At 43.3% G+C, this 26,471-nt stretch overlaps 5 protein-coding genes across 6 annotated transcripts; 4 read left to right on the forward strand and 1 right to left on the reverse strand.

The window, feature by feature from the left end:
• Window positions 1-433: 433 nt before the first annotated feature.
• Window positions 434-5,481, forward strand: vash1 (vasohibin 1). Its single transcript, XM_054613859.1, has 7 exons — window positions 434-1,399; window positions 1,749-1,837; window positions 2,197-2,253; window positions 2,604-2,678; window positions 2,893-3,274; window positions 3,786-3,895; window positions 4,087-5,481. Exons 1-7 carry the CDS (start codon window positions 1,178-1,180, stop codon window positions 4,157-4,159), a joined length of 1,008 nt encoding a protein of 335 aa, XP_054469834.1. The 5' UTR covers window positions 434-1,177; the 3' UTR covers window positions 4,160-5,481.
• A 1,513-nt stretch (window positions 5,482-6,994) lies between these two features.
• Window positions 6,995-21,657, reverse strand: angel1 (angel homolog 1 (Drosophila)). The gene is given in 12 exon segments (XM_054613912.1): window positions 6,995-7,644; window positions 7,744-7,907; window positions 8,016-8,049; window positions 8,135-8,245; window positions 8,376-8,523; window positions 8,697-9,139; window positions 9,221-9,290; window positions 9,418-9,641; window positions 9,777-9,809; window positions 9,812-10,693; window positions 11,044-11,253; window positions 21,570-21,657. Coding segments are annotated over 11 exon segments (2,358 nt in total). The 5' UTR covers window positions 11,135-11,253; window positions 21,570-21,657; the 3' UTR covers window positions 6,995-7,486.
• Window positions 11,670-15,555, forward strand: LOC129103437 (leucine-rich repeat-containing protein 74A). Its single transcript, XM_054613913.1, has 13 exons — window positions 11,670-11,778; window positions 11,943-12,118; window positions 12,194-12,301; window positions 12,422-12,515; window positions 12,720-12,769; window positions 12,915-12,996; window positions 13,114-13,199; window positions 13,272-13,466; window positions 13,558-13,653; window positions 13,907-14,050; window positions 14,272-14,376; window positions 14,626-14,711; window positions 14,952-15,555. Exons 1-13 carry the CDS (start codon window positions 11,670-11,672, stop codon window positions 15,553-15,555), a joined length of 1,935 nt encoding a protein of 644 aa, XP_054469888.1.
• LOC129103438 (olfactomedin-4-like) lies at window positions 17,926-19,652 on the forward strand. Its single transcript, XM_054613914.1, is given in 6 exon segments — window positions 17,926-17,979; window positions 18,072-18,183; window positions 18,186-18,235; window positions 18,343-18,555; window positions 18,639-18,780; window positions 18,859-19,652. Coding segments are annotated over 6 exon segments (1,365 nt in total).
• rps6kl1 (ribosomal protein S6 kinase-like 1) lies at window positions 20,444-26,159 on the forward strand. 2 transcript variants are annotated; one of them, XM_054613910.1, is made up of 12 exons: window positions 20,444-20,527; window positions 21,233-21,349; window positions 21,525-21,687; window positions 22,010-22,134; window positions 22,487-22,579; window positions 22,673-22,720; window positions 23,207-23,339; window positions 23,455-24,903; window positions 24,990-25,079; window positions 25,239-25,321; window positions 25,449-25,544; window positions 25,678-26,159. In XM_054613910.1, the coding sequence occupies exons 3-12, from the start codon at window positions 21,552-21,554 to the stop codon at window positions 25,786-25,788; spliced, it is 2,364 nt and encodes a 787-aa protein (XP_054469885.1). In that variant the 5' UTR covers window positions 20,444-20,527; window positions 21,233-21,349; window positions 21,525-21,551; the 3' UTR covers window positions 25,789-26,159. The 2 variants fall into 2 exon arrangements, with proteins under 2 accessions (XP_054469885.1, XP_054469886.1); XM_054613911.1 differs by lacking the exons at window positions 20,444-20,527; window positions 21,233-21,349; window positions 21,525-21,687; window positions 22,010-22,134 and having other exon boundaries at window positions 22,528-22,579; window positions 22,673-23,097.
• The last annotated feature ends 312 nt before the right edge of the window (window positions 26,160-26,471 follow it).

Raw genomic sequence — 26,471 nt, forward strand, 5'->3', positions numbered from 1 at the left:
ATTACAGAAGATAAGTAATTTTATTTTTTCCTAGAATGTTATTTATTGAGATATACAATGGAAGGACAGGAGGGAGGTAATGGAAATATAACACGACCATGACAGATCAATTACAAACATAGAAATCAACTGTGACATGACCAGAGCATGATGGTTTGCAGGATATGTTTTTGTATTACCCTTCTATAGTCATTATTTAATTGTAAAGAAATAATACATTTAACTTTAATTCAGCCGTCAACCGCTTACTGTTGCGTCCGCACTGTTAATAGCCAAAAACAGTTGATTATGTGAATAAATAACAAGCGGATCTCAGATTAACACTTCACGGGGAGCACCCTGAATGCAGCATTTGTCACGGCTGAGATCATCCGCTTAGTATGGCGCATGCGCAGTAGACGGGGGTCTGGGAGTGTCTGAGCGGCTCTCTGGAAGTGAATCCAACCCGCAGTCACTGAACCAGGAGCATCTGCAGGAACAATGAACCGGTGAACGGCGGCCGGCTGAAGGGAGGGATTCGGTGAAACGGAGATGAAGAGGACGTGTGAGGAGCGTGGAGGTGATGGGACTGTACAGCAGCACAGATTGAGCTGGATGTCTGTGGTGTGAATGACCTCTGACGGTACAGGGAATTAGTCATTTCTGATACTTTGTTGTCTGCAGAGCCAATCCTCTTACAGGCTGCTAAAGCGTTACATTGACGGGCTTGTGTTGAACTTTCACCGTATCGTCATTAAAATAGGCTGCACGTCTAAAGGCTAAATTGCCTTTACTGTCTTTATTTATTTATTTATTTATTTATTTATTTACATGAATATGTGATTTTTGAATGGCCTGCAGTCTACTAGGTTTGACCAAAGAGCTGAATAGTTACAGCAAAGTCATTCTTTATTCCAATAAGGATTATTTTTTTTGTACTTCACCGAGGAAATCATTGGTGCTCCGACTACAGGGTTGAGTTTTCATTACAGTGGATCATCCTTCAATTTAAGACTCCACTACATTGACTTTTTATTTTTATTTTTTTTATAACTGAGGCACAAGCTGCTTGATGTCATGAGTTGGCCATCTGTTGTGGAAACCTGCTTAAACCTGCAAGCAGATTAACCAGTGAGAGGTTCAAGGCATCAGTCTGGACGTTTGTGTGCCTTGGCTTCCTGGCGGAGGAGGAGGAGGGATGCTGAGGGCCATCGTGGGATCGGTGGAGCAGAGGGATGAGGAGCAGGAGGATGAAGGCGAAGAAGAGCTGAGGGACGGAGGAGTGCCTTTCTATGTGAACAGGGGAGGCCTCCCGGTGGATGAGGAGACTTGGGAGAGGATGTGGCGCCATGTGGCTCGAATAAACCCCAATGGAGAAGCTCTGGGGAAGGAGATCCGGGCTGCCACTGACCATCCCAAGGTAAGGGGTTGGATATGTTTGACACCTAGGTGAAGCTTACACTTGATGGAGAAACAATTTACACCTATGTGTTGAGGTACAGTGTTACTATGCAGTCCGACATCAATTTTAAATAATACAGTGATACTTTTATACATATTTTCTTCATTACCGTAGTAAAATACAATGCTTGACAAAGAACAATGGCTCTTTTCATTCATGGGTCATGAGAGTAGTTAAAGAGCAATAAGAATGCTAGTTAGCGGAATAGAGAAAAGTCCCGTGGTCACATAAGACTACAGTCTCCAGCTGCAATGAATGTTGGGATTGTACAACGATGGTGCAGTTGTTTGGATGCTCTGTCCCACAGATTCCGATGCCGAGTGTGCCTACATACCAACCTACCACCGCTATCCCACAGCGCCTGGAAGCCATACAGAAATACATCAGGGAATTGCAGTATCCTTTGACTAAGTCGGTATAACTGGCTCGTAACTACCACGGTTATTAATTGAATGTATTTAAATGTGTTTGACAATAGTTGGAAAGATGTATTTTAATTATACTGAAATGGATGTACATAGTGTGTAAACTAAATTTCATTAATCCTACTGACCCACTGTTTTGGCCCACTGATAAATAAATGGGTTAAGAAAGTAGGCCACTGTTAAGCTCGACTTCCAGTTAGAGACCAAATTCATCCATAATTAACCAACAACTTATTAATATCACAAAACAGTATAAGTGGTTTTCTTGTCTCCTTTCTTGTATTCACTCAAAGCACTCTGTTATGGTATGACCTTAACTGTGTCCTACAGGTACAATCACACTGGAACACAGTTTTTTGAAATTAAGAAGAGCCGGCCTCTTACAGCGTAAGCATATCTTTTATCTTTTATCTAAAGCTGGTCTCCACTGATAGACACAGAAGTTCATATCAGCAGTCAAAGGATGTTTTGCCGTTGCTTTTGGTTACGCCTGTGCTGCTTTTGCCTGATACATGTGGATCAGGTGTTTCACCCCAGGGCTTTGTGGGTAGAAACTAACTTCAAGCAGAAGCCAGCAGGACACAATTTTCCTGACTTCGCTTTATTAGATTTAGCTCTGCAATTTTTTTTCCCCCTGGCTCATGGGGGGAAAAAAATCGTTCAATGACAGTGTGTGCATGTCATATTTAGGGCACTCAGTAGCGTATTATATCACAGATAACCATTGTTCTGCACAGGTTGATGGACATTGCTAAGGAGATGACGCGGGAGGCCCTTCCAATCAAATGCCTGGAGGCGGTGATCCTGGGGATGTATCTTTACTTCAGCAGGTCATGTTGCATGCTACTATAAATGCTATGATATCTTCCCATTGTACTGTATCTTTCATAGCAATGACCCAAAAGACTTTCAGCTTTTTTTGATATGTGCTTTGACCAGACATGGTTTGTTAATGGGGCGTGGTGTGCTTTTTTACTGTACATTGTCTTTCCAAAACGTCCGTTTCCTTGACCCGCCTCCGTACAGTTACCTCACCAACAACATGCCCGGTGTGGAGCGCTTCCCCCTCAGCTTTCAGTCTCAGTTCTCAGGGAACCACTTCCACCACATCGTGCTGGGAGTTCACATCGGAGGGCGCTTCGGTGCGCTGGGCATCAGCCGGAGGGAGGACCTCATGTTCAAGCCCCTGGAGTTCCGGACACTGATGGACTTGGTGCAGGAATTCGAGGGGGCCTACAGGGGCTATTGGCACACCCTGCGCAAGGTCAGGATCGGCCAGTACGTGTCCCACGACGCTCACAGCGTGGAGCAGATTGAATGGAAACATTCCATACTAGAGGTAGACAAGCTGACCAAGGAGGAGCTGCGGAAGGAGCTGGAGAGACACACTCGAGACATGAGGCTGAAGGTAGTGGAGTTTTTCATAAAACGTTGTAAAAGTCAAATTTTCTTGCTGACAAGAGTACATGCTGAAGGAGCTCCTGCAGGACTAGAGACAGTGATGATAAATACAATTTGTCCTCAGCAAAAAGGGCTGGCCTCCTTGACTGCTTATTAGATTTCTGTTGACGCGCTGCCTCTTCATACACGGTGACACAGAGTTGACCCGGCTATTCGAGGAGCCATTTCTCTCAAATGACGCTCTCTCATCACCTCTCACACTGACATAATGAAGGCAGCCTTGATGCTGAGCTCTGTGTGTATAATAAAACTAATGTGATGGCTCGCTTCATGCGTGGCAGGCTCAATCCATCAATGGCTGATCTTTTACAGCGAGTGCTCTGCACAATCACATTAATGATGAGGACAGATTCCAGCCACTGATGCCGGGTCTCGCCCCTGTACAGCGGAGACATGAGCACAGTTGACCAACATGCATGTGGAGTTTTAAAGTAATTCTGATTCTCGTGTGTTTGCAGATAGGAAAGCCTGCACCACCCTCTCCCACCAAAGATAGGAGAAACAGCATGGGTTCACCCCTCAGAGGACCAAGCAGCCCCATACGCAGGATCAGCCGCGTTGAGAGACGGTATGATTGATACATTTTTTCTAGCTAACTTGGCTCGTCGCTAAAAATACAGGAACTATAGCCATTAATGTTAAATGTCCTAGTCACTGGCAACAGATGTCTCGTGCACAGGAGAAGTGGTTTAAGAATTAGTGACAGCTTCCTTCTTATATGAATAAAACTCAATGTCTCATATATTTGTTTCGTTGCAGTCCCTCTGGAGAGAAGAAGGTCTTGGAGCAAAAATCGGCTGCAGACATGAATGGATACCAGATTCGTGTCTGAAGAACTTTCATTTGCTCGTAAAGTTACAAGTTACCACACAGGTGTTTCACAGGGACACTGATTTACTGCGAGGATTAATTCCTTATACACATTGTCCTATTCACGGGTCGCAGTGTTGAATAGGTCACCAGCAACTTTCCTTCTCAAAACAGATGCCTCACTCAGCTCCCCTACATCTACGTTGTAATAGGCTTCTTCTGGAGTAGTTACTGCGCATAGTGATTGGTGCTGGCAGCGTTCCCAATTTGTTAAAGGGGACAAAAGTGCAGCACTTTGTAAACATTTTAAATAACTGCAGTTTTAAGAATTTAACTTAACTTAAAATATGACTCTTCACCGACGCTGGGCGAGACCACCACTCAGTGTAATTGTGCTACTGGACATATCATAGGTTTCTGTGGTGTTATTATGTTCAACAATAGCTCTTATGCGATCTATATCGTCGTACTGTAAGTGTGCAAATACATGTAATGTGATTTTAAAATCCACTTAGGCTCTGCTGGGCAGCAATTGCTTGTGTAGTGACTAGATTGCAAACCACTACCCTTGTGCCTTGTATGAAAACTCAAAGAGAAGAAAAACACTTTTTTATATCCAACCCATTATTCTCATTGTCTAAATAAACACAAAGCGGTGTAATCTCTGCTCTTCCAAAATGCTGAAAGTGTATGAAAGTAAATTGTGTGAGACAGTTTTTATCTCATTTCCAAATGCTAGCCCATTTAGCATGCTATAAAGACTGAATATGGGATTGAACAGACAATATACAAAAGTATATTTAAGAGTGTTAAGTCATCTGTAGCGTGATTATATGTGAAACAGGAGTTTGAATATAAAAAAACTTTCACATGAACTGAGAAGATTATCAAGGGAACGCAGCTGACTGACCTTATCTGCATTTAATTTAGATGTGAAGTAACGAGAAGTTGATGTATAACTGCTTTATATATATACATTGTTTCTAACTTTTATTTGTAGCAACTTTATCTGATATTTCACTTGCCTTAAGTGGTGTGACTTCCATTTAAGCTAAGGTGTAAGGAACTTTGTTTACAGCACTTTTATCGGCATTTTGTATTTTTTTTTATTGGAAATTCTGTCATTTTTATACTTCCTTCAGTGTTGGCGACCACCAGTAGACCAATATTTACCACACACTTGTGAATATGTTGCCACAGCTGACATTTGTATGTGTACAGTAGGTGTTTTTTTCCATTTTCATTTCAGTGCTCTAGTGTAACACAATCATTTTGTACCAAAAGACTGTTCATTTACAATATCACAATAAAGGGTCACAGGAATTGTGGCAACACAATTTTTTCTGATAACATTTTGTGATAACTTTTTATGTGTATAAATTCATGCTTATGTATTTAATTAGTATGCTGTAATTAGTTGTCAGGCAGGCTGGGTGTCAGACAGGGAATGGCGCCAATTTTTTGCTGACCAATAGTTCAAACTGAGCACAGAGTGTCCTCAGTTAAAGGGGAGCTTTTGGCACCATGGCAAATGATGAGAAGAGCAGACTCGGAGTATCTCTTAACACTTCCTGCTAGGTTTATACAAAGGAAACTTAACGCCAACAACTCCATATAAGGGAAACATAAGCCTGAGTGTGCAGCATAACACTGACTTTAAACACTTCAGTCAAACCAAGTGGAACAGTTTGTTCACCTTCTAGATCTCAGAATATCTTTCAAACTATGAAAACAAAAAGTATTTTGTCATTGTTTCCCATTAGCATTCCATTCCCTTATAGCGTTGACGTGCTGCCAGCGTGAGCTTCATACCAAGTAATCAAGTAATAGCTGTAGTTTGCTGGCAGCATGTGTGCTGTGCTCATGATCAGGGATGCTGCTGTTTAATGGATCCCCAAGTGGATGGATGTAAATCCAGCTCACACAGCACGGCAATCAGCTAAGAAGCCTTAATGGCAGCTGCATTCAATGAAACCCAGTTAGCAGGGAACCACTTTCATGTGTAGGCTAATAATGTTACTCAGAAAGGGCTACATGTGAGGAAGAATACTGTCATGTTACAATCTACTTTTGTAAAAACTCATCATGTGAGAGTGGCGCTCCTTAAAAACAAGAATGTGTTAACTTTGTGGCAGTTGTCTTGGTGAATTATGAGGAGATAGAAGTCATGATAAAGATAAACAAACCCCCCCCTTCCAGTGGATTCCAGATGTCAAACACCTTCTCCACCAGCGTTTGTAAGATATAAAAAAAAACAGAAGGCATGATGACCTATTTGGGAAAAACTGAACCTACTGACCTTCTTTGTTTACTTTTATGCATACTTGGATGCATTTGATGCCACAGGGGGAAGAAAGACAAACCCAATCTGATTCCTCTATACATTCAAGTTCTAAACTTTCAATGGATTATTGTATTACGGTATATGGCAAATATGTTTGCATTGACAAGAATGAGTGAGGGGCGAGTGAAAGGCGCCCTGCTGATGGTAATCACCTCTGCAGACATTTTATAGCCCACACATGAACAAAGCTCTCTCACTGAGCCCCATCATGCATGAACACTCAGCTTTCTAAATGAATTATTCATTCATGCATCGGCCAGACATCTTCTCCCTGACAAACTGAGTACCTCAGAGTAGTGGGATGGGACGGGCAGAGCCAACATTTAGGTCACTATCTCAGCGCCAGACCAGGCAGGATACACAGGGAGCCAGACATCCAACTGGAAGGTTTAATGCTGATGGATGCATTTGACTGTGCTACATTATAAATCTGGGAAAGAGTGACACATGGCTGGGGGTTGGACTCCTTTCTGTAATGTGTTGAAGAGCAAAAATCCCAAAGGAGCAACAAGATAATGGAAAAATATTTATTCAACATTTTTACCATCTGAAAAATATATATAACTCATGACTCATAATCAGATAAATCACTTTTTTGAAAATTAGCTTTAAAATAAATTAAAAAGCGAAAGAGCAGCCGAACAGGTAAGTGCATTATCACACCGATAAGAATTAAAGCAATGACTTCTTGCATTTTGTAAAATAACTATTACGGCATTTTTAATAAGATTTGTCATATCTCAGTCATGGCTCTGCTGCGTTTATCTGATGGAACAAGACTGGTTGTTGGCATCCATTCTTTTTTCTGGCTGTTTTGAACAAAAATAGTAACTTCCATTATGTTAGAAAAACCATGATCCTTTGGTGCAAGGAGTGAACCATTAGTTATGGTATTCTGCATGCATACTGACAAAAACACAAACAAACAAAAAAAATATATATATATAATACTGAACCATTTCAACAGAAACATAATCATCCTCTGACATCACCCAGTCTTTCCCATCATGCGGCATTCAGGTCCAGCTGGAACTTGGCCAGAAGACTGAGATGGTCGGACGGGAATATGTGATTTGGCAAGCCCCTCATTGACCATATGACATCCTCTGATAGGAGGGAGAGAGAACCAATCAGCTTCAGACCTGCACTCACAAAGTCACCAGCTGAGAAAAAAGAAAAAACAACAAAATTCAAACAAAGTTATCTACAGTAGCAAATTCATTCATAGCTACAACACTGCATTTGGTGTCCTGTCCTCATACTGTTTTGGTCACAGGTTGAGATGCGTCTTGGGGTGTAGAAGATGTAGTCGACAGTAGCTCCCCCTTCAGAGTGCAGGGTCGTGACTTCTGGATTGCCAAAGCCTGGAAGAATGTGTTTGTAGACCGACTCCAGGTCTAACGGATGACTGATTGAGTGTCTGAACCTGTGACACAAAACTTCATCACAATCGCATCACAATTCCACCTAACTGAGCCTTAACTCCCTCTTTTTATATCTTGTGTTTTTTGCAAATCACACAAGGTAAACTCACCTTTTATTATAAGGTTGATTTCCCCTTGAAGCATCTGTGCATTAAAAGAAAGAAGACCAAGATATTCAAACATTTACAGTTAAAAGTGATGTTGTGGTTTTTGGATTGGAAGCCTGTACCTGGTGTGTTGTCTGTCAAACCTGGGATCGGCTCTAAGTCCAGAGGACGGACACACGCAGCTGGACAGAAGCGCAGCTGCAGCATGAAGTCATGGCTGTACTGATATTTTCCTACACAAGAAGAACAAATAAAAGGACAGGAAGTGAGGGGATTGGAAATGAAACACACAAGACTGAAACTCATTCAATGGGTCAAGATTGCAAAATAGGGACAAATAATACCACAACTTATAACAATGACCTGATTTCTGACTCTGGCTCTGGCTCTTCGACATATCCTTAACTGTAGTGTACCGGCAGCTGTCAGTGATTCCCAGTGAGCTGGGCCACAGGGGGGCATACAGTCTGTGACAATGGCTTTTTTGTGACAGGTCCTCTTGACCCGATATCTGTTGGACATGGCGAATACAAACATGGTTACAGAGTTACGTCCTGCAAGCATTATGGATAAAAAAAACCCGGAAACAAACTGATGTAACTATTCCAAACAAGTGTGGGAGAAGCATAGCGATATTTTCTGCGCAATAATACTCCGTTATTCTTTGCAGTGTTTAAGTCTCACCATCCATGCTGGCAGACCCTGGTAGTAGAGCTCTCCGGTGGTAATCAGCTGGTAAAGAGGCATTTGGGGGACAGAGTTAAAGTCCCCACACAATATTAGGTTACAGTCTACACCTCTGCCCTTACAGGATTTGACGACGCTGTCAATTTCTGCCAGCATTATTGCTAACTGAGCCAGCTTCACATCACCCCTCCTTGGGTTGAAGAGCAAGTGGGTGTTGGCCACGCACAGCGGTAGGCCCTTCGCCTTGACCTCTGACCCCTTGATGACCATCGGCTGAAGCAGCAAAACGATGCCCACGTTGTGCCGGTCCAGCAGCTCTATCTCAGGCCTGAAGAACTCCAGGGTGGTGACAGATACTTCAGAGAAGCTACTGCTACGATAGCACGTAGCACAGCCGTCTGCCTTGGTCCCTGTACGCCGCTTGAACACACAGGTGTAGCCTGGAGCAACACAGAAAAGAGACAATGTGTCATAAAGTCATCCAAAATGATTGTTCCACTGTTTTTTCACAGATGACTTACCCATCTGAGACAGGAATGGATACAGTTCTTCATGGTAGTGGTTCTCCTGAACTTCTTGTAGACACAGAATCTAAAACACAAGAGAAAACACTAAACTCATTAGTAGACACCTAATAATTACAATTAAAATGTATCTAGTTTGCATTTATGAATGAAACAAAAGACAAATGTACAGAGTCAGACGCCACTTGACCCACATCTGGTTCCCATTTCTGTATTTCCTCTAAGAGTAGGCTGCAGCGGTAGGTCCAGTCCAGCACCTCCAGGGGGCAGTGTGTGTACAGCTCCTGATTGGCCTCTAGTAAGTCCTGAGCAAGGATGTTGTAGGACATCACAGTGAAGTCCATCGAGGCCTTGGTGAATGGGAAGGGCTCTGCTGCGGTGGCACTCTCATCCATCTCCTCCCATACTCTCCACATTACTAGGTGGAAAACAAATTTACATACAAGTCTTTGCAAACAAACAGCTGGATGTTAAACTACTGGTAATATTATGCAAAGATCACTACAGTGGAATTTTTTTACTCTTCCAGTAAAGGGAGATATCGGAGCCTCACCTTCAAATGGAACAGTCGGCTCTAGTGGGGGTAATAGCTCAGGACAGGAAATTGCCACAGTGGGCACTGCACCTCTTCTGCCAGGCCAGGACCAGCAGGAAAGTGCCAGCTAGTTTGTGTGTCATGCTGCCCACCGAGTTTAAGGTGGCTTTGAGTGTCGGAGAGAAGGCAGGATAACGACAGCTTCGAGCTGCTTTCACCACCGTGCACTTCATGAGCAGTTTGAGCCACATATTCATCCCAGCACTCTTCTGGGATGAATACTTCAGCTGCAGTTTTAGCTGGAGTCATAGAATCTCCCGCGCTTGGTATCTGGATTTGTTCCTGTACAGGACTTGTAGTTTCTTGTATTCTTGGCTCAGCTGGAGTTTCTGACTCTTCCAAGCTCAGTATCCTTATTTGTTCATGCACTGGACCGGTGGTTTCTTGAGCGCTGTCCTCCTTTTTCAGGCAGTCTAATTGTGCCTCAAGAGCTTTTTCCAGACTAATGTCCCAGGTTGGAAATTGAATTCCATCCTCTGTATTTTGCATCATATGGAGCACCTCATGGTGAATAGTTTTCCCCCTGACCTTTTGCTTGGGAGCTTCCACTTTTTCTTGATGGAGTTCATTTCCTGTCTCTGCTTCTTTCTCCGTCACCGTAGATTTCACCTCATTCATCGCCTCGTTCTCTGTTTCTTCATGCAGGACAGCCACGAGCTGCTTCTTGTCTGCAACAGGCCTCCTATCATCTTCCTTTTCTGGGCTTGCTTCTTTCATCCTTTCTTCCGTCTCTCCCTTCGTCCCACTGCTTGGCCTTTGCCCCTGGTCCAGCAGGGTTTCCTGAAACTGGTCGAACCTTCTGGTTGTGACAGCATCACCATCCCACACTGCCTTGCCATTAACCTCTGCAGGAGGGAGAACCTTCTCTGAGGCCTCTGGAAGAAAAGATTAGTGTCAGAAAACACTGATGCATTCATTCATCATACTAAGCCCAAACACACTGAGCTCTTTAGTTTGTGGCATTTATTTATTTATTTATTTCAAAATGACAAACAGTGTTAAATGCGACACAAATAAATATATCTTATTAAACCAACACTACACAGCAAAACAGTCACACGTGGGGACGTTGTGACGCAGTTTAAAAAAAACAGGTGCACAAGTTAAAACTAAACTCTCCGTTAGCCACCGTTAGCTCATACCAGCTATTCCACTGATATGAATACAGTGACACTGGCACTTTCTAAACATGCACGCATGCACGAAAGCGCGCTGCAAGACTCACCTGAGTGTCGACTTGTCACGTACCGTGACAGTGGGTAGAGCGCATAATACAACAGTATGCCAATCATGTTTCTGTGCTGATAGTTGCGCATGCGCGTTGTGAAGTTGGTGGTGGCGAGAAAAGGGTCAGGGGGTCGCAAGCAAGTCTCAAGACAAATGTCACTTGGTGTGGTTTCCTCATGAATGTTTTTGTAAATAGATTTGCCTTAATCTGGTAAAAACATAAAAAAAACACAGCAGTCAAAAAAATAAAGATAGTATGACAATGTACAACATCCTGTAAAATGCCTCTTTACTTTAAACCCCATGCTGCAAACCATATCATTTCACATGGGCCCACTGTGTCATGCTGTAGCGTACATACAGTTTTGCTTGAAGTTACTAAAAAAAACAACATCAACATTGTAACCACACTATGGCATAAATTGTTGATGTCACTACACATGAAACGTTACCTGAGGGGTAGAATTACCTGCTGGGCAGCACAGGCCTATTTCATTCCTTGGTGCTGCTAGCTCATACAGAGAACACACAGGAATAAATGGACAAATAACCAGAAAACTGTACTCCCTTTTCATGTCTTGGAAATGGTTTCAAACAGGACATAGGCTCTGGTAGCATCCAACAATGTCAGCGCTGTCTTTTGAGTCCCTCTGCTTAAAAGAGAATGATTGTCCATCCCCAACTCAACGGCAGGCCTCGGAGGATGAGTTTGAAACAGACTTGGAGTCGGATGGTAAGTACATTAAACTCATTCTTGGATAAATTGTTGGAGGTGTTAAAGACAGTATAAGTTCCCTTGCTGTTCTTACTGTGAAGCTGTACAATTAAATGGCTTGTTTTAACAAGTGTTTTACTGTATATATAGCCACTAAGTCATATGGGCTTACTCATTTCCAGAAAAAGAGGAGAGCAACCAGGAGACGTCTATACCTGAAGTGTACCTCCAGGCCTGCAAGCTGGTGGGTGTAGTGCCAGTCTCCTACTTTATACGAAACTATGATTCTACAACCATGGCCCTCAGCCACCATGGGCTGGGACCTTTGGGGTGCAAGGCTCTTGCTATTGCTTTAGTGGTAAGTTTAAAATGCATGTTATAGAGTGCAGACTTTTTAAAAATAGATCATGTCTGATAAGCTCTTTGTATGTAGGCCGATATGCATATCAACACTCTGGAACTGGCAGACAATCACATTCAAGCGGACGGAGCCAAATACCTTGTGGAGATGCTGAGGGCTAATTTCACTATGCAGCACCTGGTATGTCGGACTGCAAACCTCCCACTAGAGGGCACAAGAGCTTTTCCATGTGGCCTTTTTAGTAGACTTTTACAGTGAAGTATGCAGTGTATACTGTACCAACATCTGCTTCACTTTCAGGATTTGTCCGACAACTATCTGCAGTCTGCAGGAGCTGAGCATGTGGCTACATTTTTGCTGGACAACATTTCATTAAAATCCATTAAACTTTCAGGTAATTTCAGGTAACATTGACAGCTTTAACTGTTTTGACAGCAGGGTGATGTACTGTGACCAGATTAGGCCGACACAAAGATTGAAAGACGGAAAAGAAAACTCTCACTAGATCGGAAAAGTGTGTCTGTCATGAGATTACTGTCTTTTATTTAATAGTAAAATTATTCTTTATATTTATACATTTCATATTTTGTCCAAACAGGAAATGGATTTACTGATGATGATGCAAAATATTTTGCAGATGCCCTATCTGTAAGTGATTAATAATCAGTTATCTAAACTCTTTCTTTAAAGCCTTTCATGATAAATGACATTTTAATGGTGGTTTGTTGTTAAGTAGTGGTAGGCTATTTGGTTACTTTGGCAATTATTATGTTGCTTGTATTTTTACCTGTAGACCAATTCCAGACTAAAGGAGCTAGACCTGAGCCATAATGAGTTTTGTGGAAAAGGAGGGGAACATTTGGGTCAACTGTTGGGTACGGTAAAATTCACTATTCTAAATGTCTTTGTAGATTTCACCAAATGCATTTCTTTACTCTATAAATGTAATGCCTATCAATAGAAACTACCACAGAAGTCTTCCATTTCTACAGCAAACAACGAGGGTCTTGAGGTGCTGGATCTTAGCTGGAACCATCTGAGAATGAAAGGGGCCGTGGCTCTTTGTGCTGGACTCAAGGTATGGTTGATAAGGAGATCCAATTGATCCATGACTTGGTCCACGACATCTGATCCCATTCTCCATTTTTAGGTGAATATGATGTTAGCACAACTCGACTTATCATGGAATGGTTTTGGTAATGAGGGCGCTCTGGCCATGGGAGAGGCCCTAAAATTCAACAACACTCTGGTGCACCTCAACCTCAACAACAACCGCATCACAAATGAGGGTGTCGGCATGCTGTGCAGGGGTCTTGAGTTCAATGACACACTCCGAGTCCTACTGGTGGGTGGACAAGGTTGTGTGAAGCTGACATGAATCATCAGTATGAGGCAGGGGAATTTTTAAGGTGATGTTTATTTTTACACTCCTGTAGCTGGATAACAACTCTTTAACAGTAGAGGGAGCACTGGCCCTGGTTAACGTGGTGAAGAACACACCTAGAACTGCCTTGGAGGAGATCAATATACGTGTGAGTTAGTGTGGCACCACTGTCCGTCTCTCTGTCTGTCTGTCTGTCTGTCTGTCTGTCTGTCTGTCTGTCTGTCTGTCTCTCTGTCTGTCTGTCTGTCTGTCTGTCTGGCACGCTAATCAGACTGTTCTGTCACACCATCTGATCACAGTTTAAAGAATCTAACTTTTCCCTATCAAATACAGCACAGTGAGTGTGTCTTGTGTATACTATCTTGTCAACAACATTATTATGTTTTACCTTTTTAAATCAGAATGTGCTGGTAAATGAGACATTCGTGCATCTGTTGGAGGTTACATGTCAGGAGCATCCCGGTCTGGATGTACAGTTTGGAGGAGTAGGTGGATACATTGCCAAGAAGCCACCAAAACGTGTTGATCCTATGAAGGTCATCCAGGTGTGTTTTGGTCACATAATGAGAATAAGTAGTCCTTAATATCTGAACTGAATGGTTACATTCCAGCATTTTATATAAAAATATAATCTCATATTGATATATAGAATATGTATTTTACTCACATATTAATTTAGTAAAGATGTCAAATGCAGCAACTCTATCTTTTTGGTTCTACATCTATTTCATAATTTTCTAAATGTCTTCTCCCTATTCTTTTTAAGGATTATTTGGATCAACGCAAGCTACGCCTGTGGGATTTCTTTAGGAACATTGACAAAGATGGCACAATGAGAGTCCCCGTCGCCGACTTCAGGAAGGCGGTGCAGGTTTCCAAATAAATATTGTTTTGAACTTTGCAAAGTCAGTGACATTTGTAGGGCAGAGTTCCATGAAATTGACCTTTGAGATCACGCATGATTAAGCACTCTTCTAGTGCTCTTTACTAATCTTTTCTGATGCTGATTCTTGACCAACACACAGTGAATCAGTTAAATCATACTGTAAGAGACTAGTGAATCACTGACAAAAGAAACTGTGTAACCGATTATTTTTTCTGACCTGTGAAACCACGATAGCAATCAAGTATTCCTTTGGATCGATACCAGATTGAGGAGCTGATTCAGAGACTTGATCGTGACAGGACAGGAATGGTAGACTACAGGTGAGCATGTCTCCTACTGTTTGATCATACTCACAGGTGCGCCTTCTAAATTGTTTCACAGAGTAGCCTATTAAGGTTTATTGTTGCGAAACCTTGAGTGATGACGCTGCTGTGAATTTGTACAGTTCTGTCGTTGTTTAATTGATGGTGTAGTCGAACCAAATATGTTCTAGATATGAGCTGGGAATTTGTCCAAATCTAAAACAGGAATGAAGCCGTAAAATAATAATTTCTTTGCAGGGGACTGGCGGATACAAGGAAACAGATGATGAGGGATCACCGCCGCCAGCTGAGGAAGGTTGAGTCCCGTCAGAAAAAAGAGAAGCAGAAGAGCGACCGCATCCTCAAGACCTTCCAGAGCGCCGTGGAGGCTGTAACACCACGCAGCTCAATGGTCATATCTCCCGGAGGAGCCAAAGAGGATTCAAGTGGCCCTCAGCACTTCTCTGCAACCCCTCTAAGTTCTTGGCACCACATTGTCATGTCCAACAGCGGTCGCTATTCCGTCACTAATCTGAGCAATGAGCACGTCCACCTGCCCATGTTAGGAGGCATGACGCCGTACCGCCCCAACAGTTCCCCGGCTATGCGCTCCTACTCACAGCCTAACCTGCTGGATGACTCCCCTCGCTCTACTCCAGGCAAGTCCATCTCTGCCCAGGGTATACGATCAGATCCAGAGATGGGCTACAGCAAGCTGAGCCCCACTGCTTACCCCCTGACCAGGTCCAGGCCTGCTCTTGATGCCAAGCAGCCGGTGGTTAAAGCCAAATCCAAGAAAGTAAAGAAAAAGAAAACCACCAAATATAAGGATAAGGACTCAAAGAGTTCAACTGTCAAGTGATTGTAAAACTCTGTATCATGGTTTAAAGTGTTATGCTTGTTTTTTCCATTTTTGGCGACTTTGTAACACAGAATTATAAAATAAAGATAGATTTTAAGTATTCATCTTGTTTCTAATCTCAAAAAATGACACAAATATGGACAGTATATTGAGCATTCAGACCATCTGGGGAAACACTTGGGAGCTCTGTCAGATGGTAGACCCACCCATCAGTGATTCTGATGCAAAACCAAACATGAATGGATCGTTTCAAACAAGTTATTAATTTCTGTTTGCTGAAGATAACAGAGTGTCATATCTTGGTATGTGCCTTGGCTAACAGTGCTGTGAACTAGGACAGGTGCTGCAACCTGCAAGGTGTTGAAACGGGATATATAAGCCGTGAAGATCCAGCAGCCTCAATCATAACTCTGAATGCACTAACAATGATCGGCACTCTGTACTTCTTGGCACTGCTGAGCTCCACGGTGGCCTGGGGGGTATGTATGGCCTGACTCAGATCAACTGATTCATCATTATTCTTTCAGGCCCTCGCATTAGAAGTAAGCGGATCAATTGTATGTTCATATGACCTTTCTTTAACAGCGTGTAGGCCTGTTGAGCGAGGGGAGTGCAAGGAATGAGACCGGAGGTGGAGGTGGAGGTGGGGACAGGTGCACTTGTGACGCCTTCTTGCCCAGTTCCATCTTTCCTATTAAAGACCTGGTGGTGGTAGAGCAGACGGCTGTGGAGATCTCACACAAACTGGAGCTGGAGATGGGCAAGGTGCTCAGGCATATCAGAATAGGTGCAATAGTCCATGATAACATATTTGACACGGACAAATCACATGTTAAATATTATTTTTTACCTGGCTTTATTTCAGCTGGAAGACTATGAGACCAAGCTGACGGCGTATGCAGAAAAGATAATAAAGTTGACAGCAGAAGTAGAAAAAAATGGAGGAAAACCCAAATGACTTCAATAATGCCGCCATGGACGAGATTAAGGTGGAAATCAAACAAGTGGAGGCTCTAATTAAAGAGCTGCAGCTCTCCATCAGAGGCTCCACCACTGTCTTTGAGTCTCTGCGTGTACAAGTAAGTCCAGATTACGGCTGTCACTGCATCAATTTATCATCATAATGCCAATGCAATAGTAAACATACTCTGACATTGTTCATTTAGGTTCATTCATTTACTTTGTTTGTGAAGGATTACACTATAAAATTTATTACACGTGTTATTAATGACATTAAACCTGGCTCTGTGACATGTAAAGGTCCCAGTAAGCTGTTCCAGTGAGCCAGCGTGCACAATAACAGAGACAAGCACACCTGAATGTGATGCACCCATAATTAATGAATTCATTACACCTGTGCTTTTCCTGCTACGACACGCCCTAATGTCGGCTCTGAAAAAGGCTTATTGATTTCATCAAACCATTCAGTGACCTCTCATGTCCTGTATGGAAGCATCTGCATTCATCATGTGTCTCCAGTCAATTATATAAGTTTATTTCCCCTGTTAGTTAGTCACCTGTCTGTATGTAGAGGCAGATGTAGAGGGACATGCAGGTATATGTGATATTTGGAGAATATCTACTTAAAACAGACTATTCTTCCCAGTTCTCTTTGTTAACATGGTCATTGAACTACTTTGCTAATTTATATGGAAACATTAAAAAACAGTTTGATTCCATATTTTATTTCAAAATTTTATTTTCATATCAGAGGTTATATTTTACAGTTTCTAGTTTAGAACTTCATTTTAGAACTGTATCTTTTTTCACTGCATTTCATTCAAAAGTCGTTCCCTTTTGGCACAATATCTCCTTCGCTGTTCAGAGGCACCACCCAAATTCACATGCATAAGAGTATGCAAGTAACCATGTGGCTAACGCAACAATACAAAAAAAGCTATTTCATTCTTTTATTCACAATACAGTGAGAACTGACTTGTACAAGGATGACTATACAAATGAAGAAGATCTGTTAAGAATGATTCATAAATAAAGTAGATTTGGATTCAATTTCATTTAATATGCCTGTTGACATGATGACTTCGTTCTATACCATATGCAACACTCAGATAGCAGGCCATAAACATTACAAGGTGCTGCCAGAATTCAAAACGTGTCATTTTCTCATCCACACCCAATGTTCAGATCAAACCTGACGTCGCGGATTCCTCAAAGGTTATTGTGAGCAAACAAGGATAATGCCATAAAGTAAAGAGGTACTTGTGAATCTGTCCTTGCGTTGTAAGTCCAGACAACTCAAATAACAATATGGGAAGAGAGAAGATGTTTTTGATGATGTGATAAGAGCTATCTTTAAAAGCTCTATGATCAGGACACGGAGGAAACACTTGAGACATAAACTGAGACACGATGCTACCAATTCTGCTGCTGCTGCTGCTGCTCAGTCCTGCTTTGGCCTGGATTGTAAGTGACCCTTCCTTACTATTTAAACATACAGTTGGATTGGTCATTTATTATGATCAATGTTAATCGTGGTTTTCTTTTTAATTTTTCAGCCAGTGCATGATTGGGAGTCTGGCAATGTGACTGCATCAGTGGGTGGGTCAGGTCAGTGCGTTTGTCATGTGTATCTACCTGAAACCACCTTCCCTGCTGACCGCGTTCAGCACAGCAAGTCAGCAAGGACCTGATCCTGGAGGTGGAAATTCAAATGAACAAGGTGCAGTAAGACCTATTAAGGCTGAGTTCCGAGCAGTTCCGGAGCATTTATAACAGTAAACATGGCATAACATCATCATGCTGATTCATGTTTCTTCCCTCTTTTAGATGACAAGTTATGAGGGTATGTTGGAGGTCTACTTGAAGGAACTGGTGGAGCTGACTGTGAGAGTGGTCATGATGGAGAGCAGTCCCGACAACTACATCAAACTGGACTTTGAGCTGCTCAGGATTGAGCTCAGAGAGTTTGAGGTTCTGGTTTCTCAGCTCAAAGACTCCCTCAACTCCTCCTCGCCCATGTTTGACAGTCTGTATACTGATGTAAGAAGACTAGTTCAAGACTCAGCTTCTCCGCTCATCATTTTTATTGGCTATATCTGGTAACTGTTGTCTGTTTGTGCCAGATTCACAACATGACCCTCATCGTGAACCAACTGGAGACTTTCGACAAGAGCAACCTGGAGGTGATCGGCATTGAGTTCACTAAGCTGCAGAGGAAGCTGGAGGAGTGCCAGAAGGAGCAGGAGATCATCAAGCCAGATATTGGTGATGCTCATCAGCCAGTTCTTTCTTGGCAGCAGCTGATCAGCAGGTGACTGTAATTATTTTTTATTTTCTTCCCAGGCAACTGCAATCACACAGGAATCATGAGCGTCAGCAAGCCTACGGTCATCCAACTGAACGCTCATTTGAACCCAGGATACCAGTATGGGGGCTGGGGTAAAGACTCCAAACCAGTTCGAGGCTATGAGTCAATGTACTGGTACGGTGCATACAGCAGTCCTACTGTGTATGAGTTCCACTTGTACTCTAACTACGACAAACTCATTCAGAGATCCTCCTTCACACACCACGGTCTACCACAAGGGTACGAAGGCACTGGTAATAATTACGTTGTCCATGGTAACGCTATATATTACCAGGCTGCCAACCCAATCAGAATGTCCAAATTAAATCTGACCTCCTCTGTTTATAGTCACCGACAACTCACAAAAGCAAGCGATAGATTCACCTACATGTACTCACCAAACCAGTATCTGGACTTTTCAGCTGATGAGAAAGGATTGTGGGTAATGTATGCCACAGAGGAGGCCAAGGGTAAATTTGTGGTAGCTAAGATAGATGAGAAATCATTCGGTATTGAGGATGAATGGACCACTGGTGCGTTCAAGCCTCTGGTAGGGAATGCTTTCATGGTGTGTGGAGTTATGTATGCCACCAGGCCAGGAGATCTGAAGACAGAGGAGATCTATTACTCGTATGACACCGAGACTGGAGAGGAGAGATACATGAGTATTCCCCTTCAGAAATTCCAGGAGAAATTTGTCAATCTGCACTACAATCCCACTGATCAGAGGCTTTACATGTACAACAATGGCTATTATGCGTCTTACAATGTGAGGTTCAACAAAGAATGATGCCTCTTGTTCTTGATCTGCTGTGTTGTGATTAATGCAAATGATCTTTACTGACTTTCTGTGGTGTCTGTGTGACGCAAAAGAACGACGCCTTTGTTTCTAGAATAAAATCAAAATTGAGCATTAAAACGATTGTCCTGTTTTGTTTCACATAATAGAACAGGGTGCAAAATAAAGTGTGACTGAATGAACATTTGAGAAAGGGTGTAAAGTGATCATTAAACTAAGCCAGACCCCTCCCTTCCATCTTTTTGGATAAGGTTGCAGCAGCTGATACATCTTAGACCCCCCCCCCACCACCACCCTCTCCTAACATCCTGCTTCATGCCGGAGCTTCCACCCCCTTCTGTAAACCGGCCCTCCCTTGGGGGGTAAGGACTCTCCTTTGTGCTGTGACTGGAGCCTGGCTCCATCTGGTACTGGGCACCAGCAGACTATGGATTCTGGTCAGGGTGATCCCTCAATTCATAGTGGATGAGAGACATCAAAGAAATACTGTAATTAGTAGTGCGTTTATAATTTGAGCAACTTTCATATGGGATTTGTCACTAGTCAACACTAAACTCTAAACACAATCCATTCTGGAGGAAAAAGTCAGGGTTGAAAATGGCCTTTAGTCAGTGTACATAAAAAACAGTACTGTCTCTTTAAATCAACCAGCATCTGTCAGGATGAGAGGGGGGAAGTGAGCGCCTTGTGTGAAATGGTACCCTAAAGTGACATCATGCTCAACCAATCAGCAGCCTCGCCTGAGCTCTGTCCTCCTCTCCTGCTCCTGAGAGGAGTGTTCAGCCTGTGAAGACACGGCTGCTGCCACGGCTGCTGCTGATGCTGCTGCTGCTGAGGGTGGAGGGTCCATGGCCGCCTCACATCAGGTGCAGTGTGTGTGTGTGTGTGTGTGTGTGTGTGTGTGTGTGTGTGTGTGTGTGTGTGTGTGAATCTGTTTTCTTTGCTGTTTGTCCATTTTTTTTATCATGGTGGATTGCTTACTCATTAGCTATGGGAGTGCATGTTGAGAAGATGATGATGGAGGATGCTGAAGATGGCTTTGTGTGTTTCATAACACTCCTTAGAGGATGTCGCCTCCATGACTGTTGCCAGGATGAGGGGTGTGTGTGATGTTTGTGTTTCAGGCTGTAGCCAAATTCAGAGAATAGGAACATCATCATTTACATCAGTGGGAGGTTTCCTAGTCACCAACAGCCTTCCCTGTCTGACTGGTAATACATTGTATAATGCAAACAAAGATTAATGCCACATTATTTGATGATGTTATTTATAAAATTTGGGTCAGCAAAGAATGTATTTGCCCCTTGGAAATAATTCAAATCATGTGATTATAAGTGTGTGGGTTGATGTCTATGACCACATCAGTGTGTCTACAGTGGAGCATGTCTTTTTGGGATTATATAGTAAAATTTCCACACCAGTGTAATCTTTAGGCGCCTCATCACTCTGAGTCATTTCCTTGTCATTAGGACGTTTGCAACTCTGCTTCTTTCCATTCATCAGAAATAGTAGGCACAAGCTTAGTCTCACTTCCTGTGTTGGAGGTTAACTCTTTGTTTCCACTGGCTCAGATGACAATGCTTTGCCTCAAAGACCTGAGCCTTGGAGTCACAAGGGGCAGACGCACACCGAGCCCGGTGACAACAGACAGAGATGTGTCCTGTTGTTGATAAGACAGGCGAGCAAAGGTGAGTCCCAAGAGCTCTCTGTCAGAGCGGCAGTATGATTCACATACAACAACTTAAGATTCTGTTTCAGTTTCTTATTCAACAAGACAGCTCGTTCATACATTGACTTTCCACTGTGTCTGAATTAAGTCCAGCTGAATCAACAGACATGTCCAACTTTCTATGCTGTTCTTAGGCTCATCGTGTCCAAACCAAGGCAGCAATGGCAAAGAGAGATTACCTGGTGGAGGCGGCCAAGCAGATCCGCATGGCACTGGACAGCGAGGTCAATGAGGACTACGAGGCATCCTTCAGTTACTATAAGAACGGGGTGGACCTGCTGCTGAATGGGGTTCAGCGTAAGTGGACAACATTTGGTCTTTCACCGAAGCATTTAAGGCATGCAGTACTGTGACTGGGCAATTTGACGAGGCATGTTTGCACAAGACATGTGATTGGAGCGTGTGGACCAGAATAAAAAACAGGAAGTAACCAAAGGTTAAACACAGATTTCCTTGCTAGACATTTCCCCCCACAGTGTGAATATAAAGATGTGTGTAACCACTCATTATCCTGGATAAAGGCTTAGGTTTAGTCAGGAGAGGCTCTTGTCTGTTAGGTTTATTAGATTCCCACAGCTGCAGGGTTTTTCTTTTCTCATTGAGCTTAACTGTTTTACAGTGGACCCAAACAAGGAACGTCGGGAGGCTGTGAAGAGAAAGACAACCCAGTATCTGAAGAGAGCGGAAGAAATCTTCATAACGCATCTGCAGGACAACTTGGGGAAGGGAAGCTCTCATTTAGGGGTAAGAGAATCTATCATCCTTTACTACCTTTTACAAAAAGTAAATCTTACTGTCACTCATTTGCTCTAAATGTAAGGGTTAATGTCATTGCAGCATAGAGTTGAGACATTTATAGTGTTCACATAAGTCTGATATCAATAAATTAGCATTGCTAGCCTGTACTCTTACTCTGAGAGTTGATGAACAGAAAAAAGCACGTCCTCTAATGCTTCTTACACTAGAGGAAACATTCTGTGCCTTTGTGTCTCACACTATGACTTACTCATCTCAAATACTGTGGAAAAAAAAAATTCTTGGTTGCAACGTGCTTCATTGTACTGTGGTTGAAATCTTGTGTGGCTTTCATCTCCAGGGTTACAGCAGCCTGAGATTCCGTCCAATCAGACACTTGAGTTCACCTGTGGAGGATCTGGAGATGTGTAAGGTGGTGGGAGTGACTGATAAGGTAAGACTGTAACACTAACTACCTCTGTTTTTTCACATCAGTGCTGGCTTTGTGTATTGACACTCACTGATGTTATATGTTTTGATTCCAAAGGTCCTGATTGTCCAAAGTATGGTCAATAAGGAGACATTTGTAGTTAAGGTGAGTATTCAGTTTCCTTCCACAGTTAAAGTACTACATTGAAGGAAATCACAGGTGCATTCCAGAGATAAACAATGATTGTGCTTTCCTCTGTGTTATAACACATTTAAATTGAAGACAGGTCCATATGCCTACATATAGCCTATCCACTGAAAGATGAGATGTTTTAGGGGTTGTTGCCGGGCAGAAAGCCAGCACTTATATACTGTGGCAGGCCAGTTGACGGGAGCTCTCTCCATCCTGTCTCCCTGAGTATCCTCCAGCATTGATCTGCCTGAGAGCTCTCACCCTTTTAGCCGGTGCAAGTGCACCTCAAATTTCAGTGACCAGAGAGACATTGTAACAGAGGGGCAGTAATCTCTAAAGGGGCAATCCAGGTTCGATTTTTTTTATTTTATCCATTTTTGATTAAGTACCCTGTTTTTTCATATTAGTATGTGCATTTTCTAAAAAGATCAGTCATTATGTATGTGTGTGTTCTTGCAGAGTCTGGTCAAGTCGAGCTGGGAGAGCAGGGATCAGCCAACCATCATTCCTCAGGGGGTGCCGTACATGGTTAAGCTGCTAAGATATTACGTCAGCGAGGATGCTGTGTACCTGCATCTTGAGCACGTCAAAGGTGAGCTGTTGACATCTGCCTTGTCCTCAGTGCTGCTGGGACAATATTTGGTGGATTTTAAGAGGTGAATCTGCTCCAATGTCTAATCCAGTGTCCCTTCCCCCTATTGTGCTAGGTGGAAGGCTCTTCTCCAAGCTGCACAAGCTGAGGAACGAGAAGGCCAAGGAACACCCAGAATGCTTCACTTCTGGCCAGCCCAGCATCAAGCTGAAGACCAGCTACACCTCACCCACAATCAGCACAGACTACCAGCACAGCAGCATAGGGAGAGCAGGAGTGATTCCAGATAAATTAAGCGATGAGAGCCCAGACACCGACTTCCCCACCTCATGGGACGAGACTCAGCAGCGACTGGAGAGCTGTGGGACTCACTCCTACATCGAGGAGACGGGTTGTCTGCAGAACACGCGCTCCGCGGCATCATTTTATACCAAGCTTGATCGGCTAGCTCTGAATTCAGGCCCGTCGAGGACAAAGGTCAACACGCACATCCATCCACCAGCTCCTAGTTTGTGTTTGCACTCCAGTGAAACTCAGGAACAGCCCGCTCTTCCTCTCGCTTGCTCTCGTGTCAGTCAAGCCCTCGATGTCATGTCAGAACTCCGTAAAAATAAAGCTGCAATGGGATTGACAGAGTGCAGCTCGGAGTTTGAAGTGGCTTGGAAATCTGCTGATCCAGTACATAACTGTGTACAAATGAACCCCTATGCAGTGACCGACAGTCATCTCAATAGCACACAAAGACAAACACCACCTCACACAAATCAGACCTCATTTGTAAAAGCGGGATCACCACACAGTGAAACTAACGGTTTGAGTTCATCCCCTGCCATTTTGCATCTTCCTCTCCATTGCCAAACCCAGATCCATGGCAGGGCATCATGGGAAACAAATGGCTCACACCTAGGATCTGTTTTGACAGGAAACTCTGCAGACGTGGTGACAAACTCAAAGAGAGACGGCAGCAGTCCCACCACAGAGGAAAGAAATGGCATGGTGGTCATCAGGAGCACAGACAGAGCAGTATTTTCTGAACACACAGACACCTCAGAAAGCTCTGGCTCTTCTTCCCTCTGCCACAGCAATGGAGGGAAACAGGGGGCATTTTCAGGGATCCCCTTGGCCCTTTCAGGGGTGAGGTACAAAGAGGAAACACGTTTGAGTGGGACAAGGGAGGGTGTAGAGGAGGCCTGCAAATTGCTCTGTCCTGGAGAGGAGGTGGCAGCAGGAAAAGAGCGATCGTTTGTGGGCTGGCTCACCTCTAGCTCTACTGGAGCCTCGTCCTACAGGGGGGGAGAGGGTGCGGATGACTTACTTAAATCAGCAGGATCGGAGGGGCAGGGGGAGGACCAGATCATAGAGGTGGATGGATGGTGCCACCTGCCTCGGATCCCCATGAAGTCCTCCAGGTCTATAGATAAGGCCATGCCGACCTGCTGGGGCCTTCCAGAGGCAGAGGTGCGCGTCTGGGGGGCTCAGATTCTGCTGGCCCTGGAGAGTCTACATCAGCAAGGCATCCTGTGTCGGGACCTTAACCCTAAAAATGTTCTGCTCACTAGCAATGGTGAATTTATCAAATATCTGTGAAAGATCGGATGTAGTAAAAACTGCAGTATTTTAGATTTTGATCGAATGCAATGTTTTTCACAGGAAAGGTGTGTTTGACTTTTTTCGGACAGTGGAGTGAGGTTCAGTCAGAGATCAGCTCCAAAGCCATGGAACAGATGTACTGTGCTCCAGGTAAAGAAATGCATTACTGTTAACTGGAACCAGTGGTTGTTCCCAGGTGTAATCTGCCACCTAGTGGCAAGATTAAGTCAAGCCACTTTACACTAAATAAGTCAAGTATAAATACGTATTTATGAATACAACTAAACTCAGCCTGTTGTATGTTGACAGAAATCGGAGGTGTGTCCAGGGCTACGGAGGCTTGTGATTGGTGGAGCCTTGGGGCTTTGTTGTTTGAACTCTTAACAGGAATGGTAAGTGAAGTCTCTACAAGCACGTAGACTTACAGAGTTAGGTCTGCAAATGTCATTTCTCACCATTCCTGCAAACCGTGGCATTGGGTCAAATGTTTCTCACACACTCTGCTCACTGTGCCTCCAGCCACTGTGGCAGCTCCATCCAGCAGGAATCCATTCTCACACCCAGCTGATCATCCCCGACCACCTCAGCGCTGCAGCTGCGTCTCTGCTAACAGAGGTTAGATTTAAGGCTTGAAACACCTGCAAGGGCAAGGCTTCTGTTCTAAATATGATGCTCACTGATGTTAAATTGCACCAAAAACACAAACTGTTTGATCTAATCTTACACTCTCCATTGTGCCGCTTCACAGTTGCTACAGTTTGATGCTGGCTATCGCTTGGGTTCTGGAGGCGGAGGCGTGAGTGACATCAAGTGTCACCCCTTCTTCAGCAGTGTCTCCTGGAAGGCTTTGAGCTGCTAGCAGGTGCAGCTGCTTCACCTCTGACCTCTCCGTCCTGCATTGGAGTTGAAGTTGAACACTGACTCCTCGTGTGGCCAAAAAATGGACGCAGCACCAGATCCTTGTTTTTACTTTGTTTCCCAAGGAAAAATGACAATAAAAACTGAAACATGAACAAAACAGCCGAACCATGTCGCTTCCAAAACATGAAAATAATTTATTACTTTGCTTCCGAGACTCATGATTACAATTTAAGGTACCTTTGATGCAGTTTTTGGTATATTTCAATTTTATAGTACCCATGCATGAAAACATACACAATATGAGAATAAATTCTGACAATAACAGATGTTTGGACTGTCGAAAAAAATTAATATCAGGCAATAAATTGTTACCTCTTCTCTATCCCTGGCATTTTATTCACCATTGAGGCCTTTGTGTGCAATTGCTCAATAGACTAAGCATGACCTTAAAAAGGACTGAGACACAAAGATCATTTTAAGTTTATTTCTGTAGCGTTGGACTTTTATTTAAGGTAGTAAAAATGTTTTCAATCTTATTAGTTAAACAATATTCCCCAACCCATTTACAGACAGGTGAGAAGTTAAAGGAAAAACCTGAATAAATGATGGCGGAAACAAAGTAAATGCTTACATTCAAGGTGTATTGCATGATAAGCAGTGAACATCACCTACCAACACCTT

This window comes from Anoplopoma fimbria, chromosome 15, assembly GCF_027596085.1.
Source record: "Anoplopoma fimbria isolate UVic2021 breed Golden Eagle Sablefish chromosome 15, Afim_UVic_2022, whole genome shotgun sequence".
In the NCBI taxonomy this organism is placed as follows: Eukaryota; Metazoa; Chordata; class Actinopteri; order Perciformes; family Anoplopomatidae; genus Anoplopoma; species Anoplopoma fimbria.

Excerpts from the sequence above, each read along its gene's own strand:
- LOC129103437 (XM_054613913.1), top strand. The coding sequence starts at position 11,670 with ATGTCAGCGCTGTCTTTTGAGTCCCTCTGCTTAAAAGAGAATGATTGT. Across the intron at positions 13,200-13,271 it reads CTCTTTGTGCTGGACTCAAG|GTGAATATGATGTTAGCACA; the intron begins GTATGGTTGATA and ends CTCCATTTTTAG. Across the intron at positions 13,654-13,906 it reads TGGAGGAGATCAATATACGT|AATGTGCTGGTAAATGAGAC; the intron begins GTGAGTTAGTGT and ends TTTTTAAATCAG.
- rps6kl1 (XM_054613910.1), top strand. The coding sequence starts at position 21,552 with ATGGCAAAGAGAGATTACCTGGTGGAGGCGGCCAAGCAGATCCGCATG. Across the intron at positions 21,688-22,009 it reads GCTGCTGAATGGGGTTCAGC|TGGACCCAAACAAGGAACGT; the intron begins GTAAGTGGACAA and ends ACTGTTTTACAG. Across the intron at positions 25,545-25,677 it reads CTGCGTCTCTGCTAACAGAG|TTGCTACAGTTTGATGCTGG; the intron begins GTTAGATTTAAG and ends GCCGCTTCACAG.
- vash1 (XM_054613859.1), top strand. The coding sequence starts at position 1,178 with ATGCTGAGGGCCATCGTGGGATCGGTGGAGCAGAGGGATGAGGAGCAG. Across the intron at positions 2,254-2,603 it reads AAGAGCCGGCCTCTTACAGC|GTTGATGGACATTGCTAAGG; the intron begins GTAAGCATATCT and ends TGTTCTGCACAG. Across the intron at positions 2,679-2,892 it reads GAGGCGGTGATCCTGGGGAT|TTACCTCACCAACAACATGC; the intron begins GTATCTTTACTT and ends GCCTCCGTACAG.